The sequence below is a fragment of the Somniosus microcephalus genome, chromosome 12 (genome assembly GCF_052327205.1).
Source record: "Somniosus microcephalus isolate GS21.2 chromosome 12, FLI_Smic_1.0, whole genome shotgun sequence".
Lineage (NCBI taxonomy): Eukaryota > Metazoa > Chordata > Chondrichthyes > Squaliformes > Somniosidae > Somniosus > Somniosus microcephalus.
Genome location: NC_140998.1, coordinates 62,109,587 through 62,126,403, shown reverse-complemented (window position 1 = coordinate 62,126,403; position 16,817 = coordinate 62,109,587). Strand labels below are relative to the sequence as shown.

Here is a 16,817-nt window from a genome sequence, read left to right as displayed (position 1 = left end):
GGGCGGGATTGTGTCGGGACCCCCGAAATCGGGATTCCCCCCACCCCCCCCCCCCCACACGCCTGAAACCCTGCCTGACGGCTCCAGGAAAATCTACCCCATTAACTCTGTTTCCCTCTCTATAGATACTGCCTGATTTGCTGAGCATTTCCAGCATTTTCTGTTTATATTACAGATTTCCAGCATCCGCAATATTTTGCCTTTGTATAAATTAACGTCGTTGTTGTTGTTGTTTGAAGTTACTTTCCATGTGAGTCTTCCTTCATTATGCACTACATGTCACCAAGATGGTAAGCCACCTGCTGATAGGTATCTAGATGCTCAGATTCCCAAGATGAATAACTCTCTTTGCACTCTTAGTATTTTTTGATGGCATAAACTAATAAGTGGAGATAAAGTGTTTGAGTTTCTGATTCCATATCGTCTCACAAAGACCATTGACCAGCACCTCCATAATATCACACACCTGTGCTCCGAACTCAGCCCATCTACTGCTGAAATCCTCGTCTGTGCTTTTGTTACCTTCAGACTCGGCTACTCCAATGCTCTCTTGACTGCCCTTATCCTCCATAAACTGAGGCTCATCCAAAACTCTGCTGCTTGTATCGTATCCCACACCAAGTCCCGTTCATCATTACCCCTGTCCTCACTGACCTACTTTGGCACATATTCCCCCAGTGCCTCAAATTTAAAATTCTTGTTTATAACGTTTCATGGCCTTGACTCGCACCGCCCACCCCCCCCCACCCCCGCACCTCTCCCAAACTCTCCCTAGTCTGAAGTGCCTTGGGACATTTTTCTATGTTAAAGGTGCTATATTATATATATATATATATATATATGCATGTTTTTGTAAAAATATAAATAATTTTATGTCTACCTTTCTCTGTTTAATAGGAATATGATAAGGTGAAGGGAGAGCTAATTGAGATCAATCTGACCATTGTTGATAAAGCTATTGAAGTGATACGCAGTGCCTTAGCGAATCAGATTGACTGGACAGAAATTGGAAGCATTGTAAAGGAAGCACAGGAACAAGAAGACCCTGTAGCTTGTTCCATTAAAGAGTTGAAGCTGAACACCAATCATATCACAATGTTGCTAAAGTAAGCTTTTTATTTTTTTTTATCAATGTAAGCTCTTAATCCAAGAAATATAATTGAAGATGTATTGCATATTGAAGAAGGATTTCAACATAGAAAAACTAGCACAAAAATTAATCAGTTTGCAATTCTGAAAAATAGACTTTTTTTTGTCCCCTCCCTTTTAGAAACATAGAAGATAGGAGCAGGAGTAGGCCATTCGGCCCCTCGAGCCTGCTCCGCCATTCAATGCGATCATGGCTGATCATCCAAATTCAGTACCCGGTCCCTGCTTTCTCCCCATACCCCTTGATCCCTTTAGCCTTAAGAAATATATCCAACTCCTTCTTGAATATATTTAATGAATTGGCCTCTACTGCCTTCTGTGGTAGAGAATTCCACAGGTTCACCACTCTCTGGGTGAAGAAATTCCTCCTCATTTCTGTCCTAAATGGCCTACCCCTTATCCTTAGACTGTGACCCCTGGTTCTGGACTCCCTGACCATCGGGAACATCCTTCCTGCATCTAGTCTGTCCAGTCCTGTCAGAATTTTATAAGTTTCAATGAGATCCCATCTCATTCTTCTAAACTCCAGCGAGTACAAGCCCAATCGACCCAATCTCTCCTCATACGTCATTCCTGCCATCCCAGGTATCAGCCTGGTGAATCTTCGCTGAACTCCTTCCATGGCAAGAACATCCTTCCTCAGACCAAAACTGCACACAATACTCAAGATGTGGTCTCACCAAGGCCCTGTACAACTGCAGCAAGACATCCTTGTTCCTGTACTCAAACCCTCTCGCTACGAAGGCCAACATGCCATTTGCCTTCTTAAACGCCTGCTGCACCTGCATGCTTACCTTCAGCGACTGGTGCACAAGGACACCCAGGTCTCGTTGCACTTCCCCTTCTCCCAATCTATTGCCATTCAGATCATAATCTGCCTTCCTGTTTTTGCCACCAAAGTGGATAACCTCGCATTTATCCACGTTATATTGCATCTGCCATGCTTTTGCCCAATCACCCAACCTGTCCAAATCAGCCTGGAGTTTCTCGGCATCCTCCTCACAGCACACACGCCCACCCAGCTTTGTGTCGTCTGCAAATTTGGAGATATTACATCTAGTTCCCTTGTCTAGATCATTAATATATATTGTGAATAGCTGGGGCCCAAGGACCGATCCCTGCGGTACCCCACTAGTCACTGCCTGCCACTCGGAAAAAGACCCGTTTATTCCAATTCTTTGCTTCCTGTCTGCCAACCAGTTCTCTATCCAAGTCAATAAGAACATAAGAAATAGGAGCAGGAGTAGGCCAATTGGCCCCTCGAGCCTGCTCCGCCATTCAATAAGATCATGGCTGATCTGATCCTAACCGCCAATCCACTATGACAGGACTATCTCCTGAATCTAACAGAATTAGACACACGAAACAGGAGCAGGATCAGGCTACACGGCCCCTGGGCCCGCTCCGCTACCCACAGGGCCATGACCGATCCGCACCTAAACTCATGTCCAAATTCCTGCCCGCTCCCCGTAACCCTTAATTCCCTTTTCTTCTAGGAAACTGTCTATTTCTGTTTTAAATTTATGTAACGATGTAGCTTCGACAGCTTTTTGGGGCAGCATATTCCATGGACCTACCACCCTCTGAGTGAAGTAGTTCCTCCTCATCTCAGTTTTGAAAGAGCAGCCCCTTATTCTAAGACTATGCCCCCTAGTTCTAGTTTCACCCATCATCTGGAACATCCTCCCCGCATCCACCCGATCCAACCCCTTCACAATCTTATATGTTTCAATAAGACCGCCTCTCATTCTTCTGAACTCCAATGAGTAGAGTCCCAATCTACTCAACCTCTCCTCATATGTCCATCCCCTCATCCCCGGGATTAACCGAGTGAACCTTCTTTGTACTGACTCGAGAGCAAGTATGTCTTTTCTTAAGTATGGACACCAAAACTGTATGCAGTATTCCAGGTGCGGTCTCACCAATACCTTGTACAACTGAAGCAATACCTCCCTATTTTTATATTCTATCCCCCTAGCAATGAAAGCCAACATTCCATTGGCCTTCTTAATCACTTGCTGCACCTGCATACTAACCTTTTGAGTTTCGTGCACCAGGACCCCCAGATCCCTTTGTACTTCAGTACTTTCCAGTTTCTTGCCATTAAGATAATAACTTGCTCTACGATTTTTCCTGCCAAAGTGCATAACCTCACACTTTCCAGTATTGTATTCCATCTGCCAAGTCTCTGCCCACTTACTTAGCCTGTCTATGTCCCCTTGCAGGTTTTTTATGTCCTCCTCTCTCACTACTTTCCCTCCCATCTTAGTATCATCTGCAAACTTTGATATGTTACACTCGGCCCCCTCCTCCAAATCGTTAATATAGATTGTAAAGAGTTGGGGACCCAGCACTGACCCCTGCGGAACACCACTGGTTACTGATTGCCAGTCTGAGAATGAACCATTTATCCCAACTCTCTGCCTTCTGTTAGATAGCCAATCCTCTATCCATGCCAGAATATTACCCCCAATCCCGTGATTTTTTATCTTAAGCAATAATCTTTTGTATGGCACCTTGTCAAATGCCTTTTGGAAGTCTAAATACACTACGTCCACTGGTTCACCTTTATCCACCCTGTATGTTACTTCCTCAAAGAACTCCAGCAAATTTGTCAAACATGACTTCCCCTTCATAAAACCATGCTGACTTTGTCTTATTAAACTATGATTATCCAAATGTCCTGTTACTGTCTCCTTAATAATGGACTCCAAAATTTTACCTACCACAGATGTTAGGCTAACCGGTCTATAGTTTCCAGCCTTCTGCCTACTGCCCTTTTTAAATAAGGGTGTTACATTAGCAGTTTTCCAGTCTGCTGGGACCTTTGCTGAGTCCAGGGAGTTTTGGAAGATTATTACCAATGCATCCACAATCCCTACCGCCACTTCCCTCAAGACCCTTGGATGTAAGCCATCAGGTCCAGGCGATGTATCCGCCTTGAGTCCCATTATTTTACCGAGTACCACTTTCTTAGTGATTTTGATCGTGTTTATCTCCTCCCCCCCCTATAGCCCCCTGCTTGTCCAGTGTCGGGATATTCTTGGTGTCCTCTACTGTAAAGACTGATACAAAATATTCATTCAGTGTTTTTGCCATCTCCATATTTCCCACCATTAATTTCCCGGTCTCATCCTCTAAGGGACCAACATTTACTTTAGCCACCCTTTTTCTTTTTATATAACTATAAAAACTCTTACTATCTGTTTTTATATTTTTTGCTAATTTACTTTCATAATCTATCTTCCCTTTCTTAATCAATCTTTTTGTTATTTTTTGCTGTCTTTTAAAGTTTTCCCAATCCTCTATCCTCCCACTAGATTTGGCTACCTTATATGCCCTTGTTTTTAGTCGAATACTATCCTTAATTTCTTTACTTAGCCACGGATGGCTGTCTTTTCTTTTACACCCTTTTCTTCTCAGTGGAATATACTTTTTTTGGAAGTTGTAAAATAACTCTTTAAATGTACACCACTGATCATGTATCGTCTTACCCTTTAATCTATTTTCCCAATCCACTTTGCTCAATTCTGCTCTCATACCTTCATAGTCTCCTTTATTCAAGCTTAGCACGCTTGTTTGAGATTCAACCTCCTCACCCTCTAATTGAACATGGAATTCAACCATGTTATGGTCACTCATTCCAAGGGGATCCTTTACTAGGACATTTTTAATTAATCCTGTCTCGTTACACAGGACCAGATCTAAGGTTGCTTGCCCCCTGGTCGGTTCAGCTACATACTGCTCAAGAAACCCATCCCTAATACACTCAATGAACTCATCCTCAAGGCAGCCCTGCCCAATTTGATTTGTCCAGTTAATATGATAGTTAAAATCCCCCATAATTATAGATGTTCCCTTATTACAAGCCTCAACTATTTCCTGATTGATACTCCGTCCAACCGAGTTGCAACTGTTCGGAGGCCTATAGACTACGCCCACTAGTGTTTTTTTCCCCTTATTATTTCTTATCTCCACCCAAACTGTTTCATTATCCTGATCTTTTGACCCAATATCATTTCTCTGTATTACAGTGATTCCTTCCTTTATTAACATAGCCACCCCACCTCCCCTTCCTTCCTGCCTGTCCTTCCTGATCGTTAAATAACCTGGTATGTTTAATTCCCAGGCATTGTCACCCTGCAGCCATGTTTCTGTAATGGCCACAAGATCATACCCATATGTAGTTATTTGTGCCATTAACTCGTCTATTTTGTTACGAATGCTACGTGCATTCAGATAGAGAACTTTCAAATATGTTTTGTGACACTTAGTTCCTGCTTTTGCCCTTTTTATTACTTTACCTTTTACTCCATACCTTCTGCCCCTTCCTGACACGCTCTGGTTTTTCATTTCCCCACTGCTACCTAAGTCTATGACCTTCTCTGTTGTCATTTTTATTATTTGTTCTCTAGGAACCTCCCCCCCACTAGTTAGTTTAAAGCCCTCTCTACAGCCCTAGTTATATGATCCGCCAGGACCCTAGTCCCAGCACTGGCCAAGTGAAGCCCCTCCCAACGGAACAGCTCCCTCCTGCCCCAGTACTGGTGCCAGTGTCCCAGGAAGCAAAACCCATTTCTCCCACACCAGTCTTTGAGCCATGCATTTAACTCTCTGATTTTATTTGTCCTAGCCAAATTCGCTCGTGGCTCAGGTAATAATCCAGAGATAATTACCCTTGAGGTTCTGTTTTTTAATTTGACCCCTAGCTGCTCATACTCCTTTAACAGAACCGGCTTCCTAGTCCTATCTATGTCATTTGTACCAACATGGACCACGACGACTGGATCCACTGCAAGTTTCTTTCCAGCCCAGAGGAGATGTCCTTAACCCTGGCACCGGGCAGGCAACACAGCCTACGGGACTCTCGCTCTTGGCTGTAGAGAACTCTATCTATCCCCCTAATAATACTATCCCCTACCACTACAACATTTCTATTTACTCCCCCCTCTTGAATGGCCCCCCGTTCCACGGTGCTGTGGCCAGGTTGCTCATCCTCCCTGCAGCCCCTGCTCCCGTCCCCACAGGGAGTAAGAACCTCGAACCTGTTGGTCAAGAGCAAGGGCTGCAGCTCCTCCAACACTACCTCCTGGTTCCCCGTACCTGCCTCACTCGTAGTCACACCGTCCTGACCCTGGCCATGGGCTACATCTGAATTAATTAACTTCATAGGTGTGACCACCTCCTGATACACAGAGTCCAGGTACTTCTCCCCCTCCCTGATGTGTCGCAGTATCTGAAGCTCAGACTCCAGCTCATCAACAAGGAGCTGGAGATCCTGTAGCAGCAGACCGTTGTCACAGATGTACTCACCGTTAGCCTCAATGGGGTCTACTGGCTCCCACATCTCGCAACAGTAACACATCACCTGCTCCATTCTATGTAATTAATTTTTAAAAATGTTATTGTTAGTTATGGACACCCTCTTCCTGATTATAGATGCTAGTATCCCCTTTAATTAATTGGATTTAAATTAAATCAATCCCTCTAATTACACCAGTTAAATGGTTTACCAACTGTCTCCACTACAGCACAGAGACCCTAGAAAAAAACTGCAGAATTTAAGATTGTAATAAAAAGAAGAAATACTCACCAACCAATCCAACCAATCACTTACCTCCTTCCTGGTGACGTCACACTTCGATTACTTTTTACACCTCTCCCCTGCTGTTGAATTGGTATGCCTCGCCTCGCCCCTCCTTTTAAAGTTGCCGCGCTGCCTCTACCTCACGCAGGTCCGCTCTGGTCGGGCGTCGCTGCTCACTGCACTCCCGGGTCAGCCGCTGTGGTCGGGCCTCGCCTCGCCCCTCCTTTTAAAGTTGCCGCGCTGCCTCTACCTCACGCAGGTCCGCTCTGGTCGGGCGTCGCTGCTCACTGCACTCCCTTGCCCCCACTCCCATGTGCCTTAACTTTACACGCTAATCTCTTATGTGGGACCTTATCAAAAGCCTTCTGAAAGTCCAAATACACCACATCCACTGGTTCTCCTTTATCTATTTTACCAGTTACATCCTCAAAAAATTCCAGTAGATTAGTCAAGCACGATTTACGTTTTGTAAATCCATGTTGACTTTGTCTGATCCTGTCACTGCTTTCCAAGTGCTCTGCTATTACATCTTTTATAATGAACTCTAGCATTTTCCCCACTACCGATGTCAGGCTTACCGGTCTATAATTCCCCGTTTTCTCTCTACCACCTTTTTTGAATAGTGGGGTAACATTAGCTACCCTCCAGATTCTGTTCCAGATTCCGTCGAATGCAGGAAGATGATCAGCAAAGCATCTACTATTTCTAGGGCCACTTCCTTAAGTACCCTAGGATGTAGATTATCAGGCCCTGGGGATTTATCGGCCCTCAATCCCATCAATTTCCCTAACACCATTTCCCTACAAATACTGATTTCTTTCAGTTCCTCCCTTTCATCAGACCCTATGTTCCCCAACATCTCTGGGAGGTTATTTGTGTCCTCTGTGAAGACAGAACCATAATATGTATTTAATTGTCTGCCATTTCTTTGTTCCCCATTATAAATTCCCCTGATTCTGACTGCAAGGGACCTACGCTTGACTTCACCAATCTTTTTCTCTTCACATATCTATAATAGCTTTTACAGTCAGTTTTTATGTTCCCTGAAAGCTTACTCTCATATTCTATCTTCCCTTTCTTAATTAATCCCTTTGTCCTCCTTTGTTGAATCCTAAACTGCTCCCAGTCCTCAGGTTTACTGCTTTTTCTGGCCAATTTATATGTCCTCTCCTTGGATCTTATGCTATCCCTAATTTCCCTCGTTAGCCATGGTTGAGTCACCTTTTTGTTTTATTTTTATGCCAAACTGGGATGAACAAATTCTGTAATTCATCCATGCGGTCTTTGAATGTTTGCCATTGCCTATCAACCGTCAACCCTTTGAGTGACATTCCCCAATCAATCCTACCCAACTCGTGCCTCAGACCATTGTCGTTTCCTTTATTTAAATTTAGGACCCTAATCTCTGAGTCAACTACTTCATTCTCCATCTTAATGAAGAATTCGATCATATTATGATCGCTCCGACCCAAGGGGCCTCGTACAACAAGATTGCTAATTAATCCTTTCTCGTTACATAATACCCAGTCTAAGATGGCCTGATCTCATCTCACATCTGCCATATTATTCAATTTTTAAATGGTAGGAAGTTAATTTAAAGTGAGCTCATTAGAGAGATGAGCTTTGATGCACTTTTCTCACCCTTGACTGTTCTTGCGTTCTTATTAATAAAATGTTTTCAAAGTTGTTCTATTAAATAGAGTCTCTGACATCTCATTTTCTATCTTGGATTTTTCTTCCTACATTATTGCTATTTCTGTCTTCCCCTGCCCCATATTTTTCAACGACAGGAAAGTGGGATGGTCTGGGATATGGATTATTTGGTGGTGTATGTCAGTAACCACTATATAATATATAATTTTAATTCTGTTTTCTGTTTAGAAACCCATATGTAACTGATGATGAAGATCAACAAGATGTTGATCCGGATGAAGATGCTGAAAATGAACAAACAAAAGGCAAGAAGAAAAAGAACAAAAATATGCACCAGAAGAAAGTGTTACAGAAAAACAAACCGATATTAGTGGATGTGGATCTTAGCTTATCTGCGTATGCTAATGCAAAAAAGTAGGTGTTCATCTAGAAAACCTACAATACCTGTGATTGACTTTGATACTTTCTCTTAAATTGGATATATAAATATAATTGCTTTAACTTTAACATTTTATTTAGATTTAAAATATCTCTAAGGTTTAAGCTATAGTTGCACAAACTTATTTTTTAATTTAATATTTGATCAATTATTGAAATCATTAGACATTTAGAATATTTTACCAATAATGAGACTTTTGTATGCGAAAGAACATCTGTAACTTCCCATTAATGATGAGATATTGGCAGATGAAATTTAATGCAGAAAAGTGTGAAGTGATGTATTACGTCCGTGAATGATTGAGACACGGACAGCAGGAGTTGAACAAAACAAGTCTTTACTGATGGAAGTCAATAGTGAAACTGAAAACAACAGAGGCTCACTAGCGCCTTTTTATACAGGGGTGGTCACTGCCGGTACTGCAGTCTGAGACCAGTTATTCTCTTAAAGGTACATACACAACAATTCCTCCCCTTTTAGATAAACAGTACATAACATTCATTTAACAACTAAATGATAACTAATTACAATCACAATTACGGTTGCTAGATACATTGGTTAAGTTTAAGCAATTATAAGTTCAGTCTTTGAGGAGGCTTCCTGATTCTGTCTGGATAACGCCTCTTTGGGGTATCAGGTTCTTCTGGCAATGTTGAGTCGGGATCAATGTCGTTGTTTGGTTCATCTTCCAATATCACCGGTTCTGCGGTAGCTGCAATTGGTACGGCGATTTCATTGCCAGGTGTATCAGATCGTGGTGTGGAGTTGACATTTTCCAGTGACTCTAGAATCTGGTCAGCATGGCGTCTTACAATGCTCTCTCCAACGTCCACGGTATACATGAGAGGTCCTTGCCATGTACAAATCGTTCCTGGCTGCCATTTCTCAGTGCGGTAGTCCCGGGCCAAAACTGGTTGACCTATCTTAAAACTCCTGGTCGGCCTTTCATTCATATTCTGAAACTGCCTGTTCTCCACATCTCTTCGGACGTTTGGCTTAACCAAATCCAAGCGGCATCGTAGTCTTCGATTGAAGAACATCATGGCTGGAGTTTGGTTGGTAACCGCATGTGTCGCATTCCGGTAGGCAAACAAGAAGTTGTCCACCTTGTGTTGTAGGGGTTTATCTTCATTACACATTGCTTTGATAGCTTTCTTGAATGTTTGGACAAACCTCTCGGCCAATCCATTAGTGGCTGGATGATATGGGGCAGATGTGTAATGCTTAACACCATTGTTCTTTAAGAACCTCCGGAACTCTTCAGACACAAACTGTGGTCCATTGTCAGAGCAAATCTGTTTAGGCAGCCCATTCCTGGCGAATATGGTTCGTAAAACTGTGATAGTTTTTTCCGTGGTGGTTGAGGACATTTTTATTACCTCTGGCCACTTTGAATGTGCATCCACCGCAATTAATAACATCGAGTCCATGAAGGGACCAGCAAAATCAATGTGCACCCTTTGCCATGGAGATGAGGGCCACTCCCATGGATGCAGAGGAGCTTGTGGTGGGGCGTTTTGGACCTTCTGGCATCCTGCACAGCTCTTGGTCATCTCTTCGATTTCTCTATCGATTCCCGGCCACCACACAAACGCTCTGGCTAAGTTCTTCATTTTTACCCCACCCAGATGACCCTCATGAAGCTCATTGAGCACTCTATCCGTCAACTTAGGTGGAATTACTACTCTGGATCCACACATCAAGGTTCCTCTGCACACTGACAGCTGTTCTCTTCTCGGCGAGAATGCGGGCAGCAGTGGTTCGCCATGTGCTGGCCATCCCTTCACCGTTAAATCATAGACCCGTGATAGTGTCGGGTCATTCCGTGTTTCCTTTTCTATGTTTGCATTCGTCACAGGGAGACATTCGACTATGGTCGAGTGGAATAACTCCATTGGATCCACTGCAAGGTCTTCTTCTTCCACCGTCGGCAACGGTAGGCGTGACAACCCATCAGCATTCCCATGCTGTTTAGTTCCTTTGTACTCGATGTCATATTGGTGTGCCCCTAGGAAAAGGGACCACCTCTGCAGCCGTTGTGCTGTCATTATCGGTACGCCCTTCTGAGGGTTGAAAATAGAGACAAGAGGTTGATGATCGGTTAGTAGAGTAAATTTTTGACCGTGCAGGTAGTGATTGAACTTCTTCACCCCCCACACTAGGCTGAGGGCCTCTCTGTCAATCTGGGTGTAGTTACACTCGGCAGAAGTTAATGAGCGTGACGCAAAAGCTATCGGCCTCTCTAAACCATCAAGGAATTTATGTGACAGTACCGCCCCAATGCCGTAGGGAGACGCATCACACGCCAGTCTGATCGGCAGTGCTGGGTTGTAGTGAGCCAATACTTCCCTTGAAATGATTAAGTCCTTACTCTTCTGAAAAGCCCACTTACAATCATCGCTCCATTCCCATGCTACTCCCGTTCGTAGCAGGGCGTTCAGTGGGTGCAGAATTGTCGACAAATTCGGCAAAAACTTATGGTAGTAATTCACCAATCCGAGGAATGACCTCAGTTGCGACACATTTTCAGGCGCTGGGGCCTTAACAACCGCTTCAATTTTGTCAGGGGACTTATGTAACCCCTCTTCATCAATCACGTGGCCACAATACGATATCTGTTTCTTAAAAAAACTCGCACTTGGGGCGGTTGGCTCGCAGCCCATGTTCCCGTAGTCTACTGAGCACCTGTTCTAGGTTGTTAAGGTGTTCACTGTCATCTTCACCTGTCACAAGGATGTCGTCCAAGTAACACTGAGTCCCCGGAATCCCTTGCAGGACTTGTTCCGTCGCTCTTTGCCATATCGCCGGAGCCGATGCTACTCCGAATACCAATCGATGATACTGGTAAAGACCTTTGTGAGTGTTTATCGTGAGATATTTCCTAGAGGACTCTTCAACCTCTGATATACCTATCAATTCATCCAATGAAAAGCGACGAGTTAAGAAAGTAACTATAGGTTTTTATTGGCTAAATAACAGAGCCCACCCTCGTGGGTGATCGGATCCAACAAGGAGGAATACCAGCCAGTCGACCACCTTTATACCTGGGCAAGTAGGTGGAGCCATGGGCGGAGTCAGCAGTGGTCAGCCCAGGTATAACAGCGTGACAAGAGGCGACCCCGTGTAGTGATACAACAGTGTAAACCGTGATAACCATAGTGTAACGATATAACAGTGATAACCATAGTGTAACGATAGTGAACGATAAAAGTGGTTTACCACATTCACCCCTTGTTTAGATTTGAGTCCGGCGGGGTGAAGTGTACTACCAGTTCGGGTATGTCAGTCTGTCCGGAGGCCTCGTAAGTCTTTCTGATCGGCGCAGCAGCGGTGGCGGTGTTGCAGTCTCTGGTGTTAATGCTGGTGTCTGCATGGTTGACGAAGGCTCGTGGGGTTCCGGCATGCCGTCTACCTGGGCTGGATTTGGGGGGGTGGTGGGGGCTAACGGTGGTGTCTCAGGGGTGCCCGAGGGTGCAAGGTCTCGTAAGGAGACTGTGTCCTCCCGCCCGTCTGGGTATGCCACGTAGGCGTACTGGGGGTTGGCGTGCAGGAGGACCACCCTCTCGACCAGGGGGTCCGTTTTATGGGCCCTCACATGCTTTCGCAGTAAGACGGGCCCCGGAGAAGTCAGCCAAGTTGGCAGCGTGGTTCCCGTAGTCGATTTCCTGGGGAAAACAAACATTCGTTCATGGGGGGTGGCGTTAATGGCAGTGCAAAGCAGTGACCGGATGGAATGCAGCGCTGCCGGGAGGACTTCCTGCCAGCGAGAGGTTGGGAGGCCCTTAGACTTTAAGGCTAAGAGAACGGCCTTCCAGACAGTCGTGTTCTCTCTTTCCACCTGGCCGTTCCCTCGGGGGTTGTAGCTGATGGTCCTGCTTGCAGCGATACCTCTCGCTAATAGGAACTGGCGAAGTTCCTCGCTCATGAAGGAGGAGCCCCGGTCACTATGTATATAGTTCGGGAACCCGAACAAGGCGAAGAGGTCGTTCAGGCATTTGATGACCGTGGTGCTGGTCATGTCTGGGCAGAAAAAGGCAAAGGGGAAACGGGAGTACTCATCAATGATGTTGAGGAAGTACACATTACGGTCAGAGGACGGGAGGGGCCCCTTAAAATCGATGCTCAAGCGCTCGAAGGGGCGGGTGGCCTTGATCAGGCTTGCTCTGTCCGGCCTAAAGAAATGCAGTTTGCATTCGGCACAGGTTTGGCAGTTCCTGGTCATGGTCCTGACCTCCTCGATGGAGTATGGCAGGTTGCGGGCCTTAATGAAGTGGTAAAGTCTGGTGACCCCGGGGTGGCAGAGGTCGTTGTGGAGGGTCTGCAGTCTATCAGTTTGCACGTTGGCGCATGTACTTCGTGATAGAGCATCTGGGGGTTCGTTCAGTTTACCAGGCCGGTACAAGATATCATAATCATAGGTGGAGAGCTCGATTCTCCACCTCAAGATCTTGTCGTTCTTGATTTTGCCCCTCAGCTTGTTATTAAACATAAAAGCGACCGAACGCTGCTCGGTGAGGAGGGTAAATCGTTTGCCTGCCAGGTAATGCCTCCAGCGTCGTACGGCCGCCACGATCGCCTGGGCCGCCTCCTCGACCGAAGAGTGTCGGATCTCAGGGCCCTGGAGGGTCCTTGAGAAGAAGGCCACCGGTCTCCCCTCCTGGTTGAGGGTTGCGGCTAGGGCGAAGTCGGATGCATCGCTCTCCACTTGGAAAGGGATAGACTCATCCACCGCGTGCATTGTGGCCTTAGCAATGTCTCCCTTAATGAGGGAGAAGGCTGCGCACGCTTCTGCCGTCAGGGGGAAGGAGCTGGACTTCATGAGGGGTCTGGCTTTGTCCGCATAATTTGGCACCCATTGGGCATAGTAGGCGAAGAGCCCCAGGGTTCTCTTCAGTGCCTTTGGACAGTGGGGGAGGGGAAGCTCCATGAGGGGGCGCATTCTTTCGGGGTCGGGGCCGATGACTCCGTTCTCTACTACGCAGCCGAGGATGGCAAGGCGCGAGGTGTTAAACACACATTTCTCCTTATTGTAGGTGAGGTTCTGCCGTTGGGCCGTACGGAGGAATCTTTCCAGATTAACATCGTGGTCCTGCCGGTCGCGGCCGCAGATGGTGACGTTATCTAGATAGGGGAACGTGGCATGCAGCCCGTTCTGGTCAACCATCCGGTCCATCTCCCTTTGGAAGACCGAAACCCCGTTGGTGACGCCGAAGGGAACCCTAAGGAAGTGGTAGAGGCGGCCGTTCGCCTCGAAGGCTGTATACTGGCGGTCCTCAGGGCGGATAGGGAGTTGGTGATAGGCCGACTTAAGGTCGATGGTGGAGAATACCCGGTACTGCACAATCTGATTGACCATATCAGATATGCGGGGAAGGGGGTATGCGTCCAGCTGGGTGTACCGGTTTATGGTTTGGCTGTAGTCGATGACTAGGCGGTTTTTATCGCCGGTCTTAACGACTATGACCTGGGCACGCCAGGGGCTGTTGCTCCTCTCGATGATGCCCTCCTTCAGGAGACGCTGCACCTCACAGCTAATAAAAGCTCTGTCCCCGGCGCTGTACCGCCTGCTCTTGGTGGCGACGGGTTTACAGTCGCGGGTGAGGTTAGCGAACAGGGAGGGGGGCGGGACCTTGAGGGTGGATAGGCCGCAGGTGGTATGCGGTGGGCGGTTTAAAGGCTGCTGGTTGTCGACTGTGAGTGGGGGGAGGGGTCCACCGTATGCCAAAGTGACACTTTGCAGGTGGGATTGGAAGTCCAGCCCAAGTAGGACGGCAGCGCACAGCTGGGGCAGGACGAGGAGTTTAAAATTTTTATACCCCGTGCCCCTAACCGACAGGGTCACAATACAGTAGCCGCTGATGTCTGTAGAATGGGACCTCGATGCCATCGAGATCCGGTTGCGCGTTGGCCGGACAGTGAGGGAGTAGTGGCGCACCGTGTCTGGATGTATGAAACTCTCCGTGCTTCCGCTGTCGAACAGGCAGGTCGTGGCGTGGCCGTTTACTTTGATGTCCATCATGGACTTGGACAGGTGATGCGGGCGAGCTTGGTCCAGTGTGACGGAGGCTAGTGTATGGCTGAGCAAGCTGCTGTAGTCTGCGGGTGAGGCGGTGGTCGGGTCTGGCGACAAGGTGGCGGTCGACTGTGGTGGACAAAATGGCGGCGCCCACGAGGTTAAATAAGATGGCTGCCCCCACAACTCACATGAGGCATTGCTGGTGTCGGTTGCCTTGATCAAAGATGGCCGCCCCCACGACTCACACAAGGGGATACTGGCATCTGTGGCCTGGATGAAAGATGGCCGCCCCCACAATTCGCATGAGGCACTGCTGGCGTCTGTGGCTCTCCCCCTGCAGGCCTTAGCGAAGTGGCCTTTCTTCTGGCAATGGGAGCAAGTCGCGTTTCTCGCAGGGCAGCGGGTGTCGGGCTGCCGGGCGGGGAAGATGCCTTCCAAGATGGCGGCGTGGACGGCGCGGGCTGAAGAGTAGGCGTCCGAGTTTCTCTGGGCCACATCCAGGGATCGCGCGGTGTCCGCAGCCTGTTTCAGGTCCAATCCCGTTTTTTCCAGCAGTCTTTGCCGGATGTAAGTGGAGCTGAGGCCTGTGATAAAGGCATCGCGAACAAGCTCGTCGGTGTACACTGCGGCTTTTACATCTCGGCACTTGCCGTCTTTGCCAAGCATTTTCAGGGTGCCTCGGAACTCCTCCACCGATTCCCCAGGTCGCTGTGCGCGAGTGGCGAGCAGATGCCTAGCATACACCTCATTCGTAGGCTGCTGGTAATGCGCCTTTAAGATGTCGCAGGCGGCCAGGTACGTGTCGGCGTCTTGGATGAGGGGGTAAACCCGGTGGCTTACCCAATTCCGCAGAATTCCGAGTTTCATACTCGCAGCGTCCGTAGCGTCTTTGACGGCTGCGGAATTGTCCAGGAAGAATTCCATACACTCAAACCAGTGTCCGAAGCGTGCTGATGCGTCCGGAGCATGCTGATCCAAATCCAAACGTTCGGGTTTCAGGAGTTGATCCATTGTGTTGAAAAATAAGTTAATAAAATTGATGTGCCTCAATAATCCCGAGACTCGATGTTAGCGGAACAAAACAAGGCTTTTATTAACTTAGAAGATAACACGCAGTGGAGAGAGGTATCTTCCATCTGGAGCTCTGCAGTACTGGATATGAGGCCAGACTGAGCTGGCTTACATAGAGGCCAGGTATGGGCGGAGCCCTACACACAACACATTCCATACATTCCAATATACAATACAATGGTGAGGAGAAACCTGAAACCAACCACAGTCACAGGCAATACAATGGTGAGGGGAAACCTGAAACCAACCACAGTCACAGGCAGTGATGAGTGGAATATTTCATCACAGGTATCTGCCAGTCCTGCTCCGAACTGGCAGTGCTTTGATAGCTTGCGTAGTTCCGTAAGGTACTCAGCATTGCTCTCATCTTTATGCTGAGTTCTCCTGTGGAATTTAAATCTTTCTGCTATCAACAGCGGTGCAGGGTTTAGGTGTTCCTGTAGGACAGCAACAATTTCGTTAAAACTCTTCGCCTTCGGTTTGGCTGGAGTAATCAGGTCCCGCAATAGGCCGTACGTTCTAGCGCCCATTACGTTTAGCAATATCAATGCCTTTTTCTCCTCCGCTTTTTCGTTTGCCTCAAAATATACCTCGACTCTTTCCACATACGTGGTCCAGTCCTCTATTGTATTATCAAAAGCAGTGATACAGCCAGTCTTCGGCATCTTGCAAATCTAAAATGGCGCCTCCCGCGCTTTGCCTTCTTCCCCGCTGATTAAGATGGCGCCTCCCGCGCTTTGCCTTCTTCCCCGCTGTTGCTAGCGCTGCTTTCCGCAGTTCCCGTTGCAACCTGCAGCTCCTCGCGGTTTCTTGCGCGTTTAATATTTCTTTTTTTTTTATTATCTTCCCGTCGTGGAACAACCCTGTGGGACTCTTGCCTCCCTCTTCTCGGGTCTATATGC

General features: G+C 47.0%; 1 protein-coding gene across 3 annotated transcripts in view; it reads left to right on the top strand.

Moving 5' to 3' along the window:
* The window catches only part of nemf (nuclear export mediator factor), a 170,576-nt gene that overhangs the window by 101,889 nt on the left and 51,870 nt on the right, over positions 1-16,817 (top strand). For all 3 annotated transcript variants that reach the window (XM_086002947.1, XM_086002944.1, XM_086002945.1), the window contains exons 13-14: positions 898-1,106; positions 8,618-8,803. In XM_086002947.1, the coding sequence (XP_085859073.1) occupies positions 898-1,106; positions 8,618-8,803 (395 nt within the window). The remainder of the gene's footprint in view (positions 1-897; positions 1,107-8,617; positions 8,804-16,817) is intronic.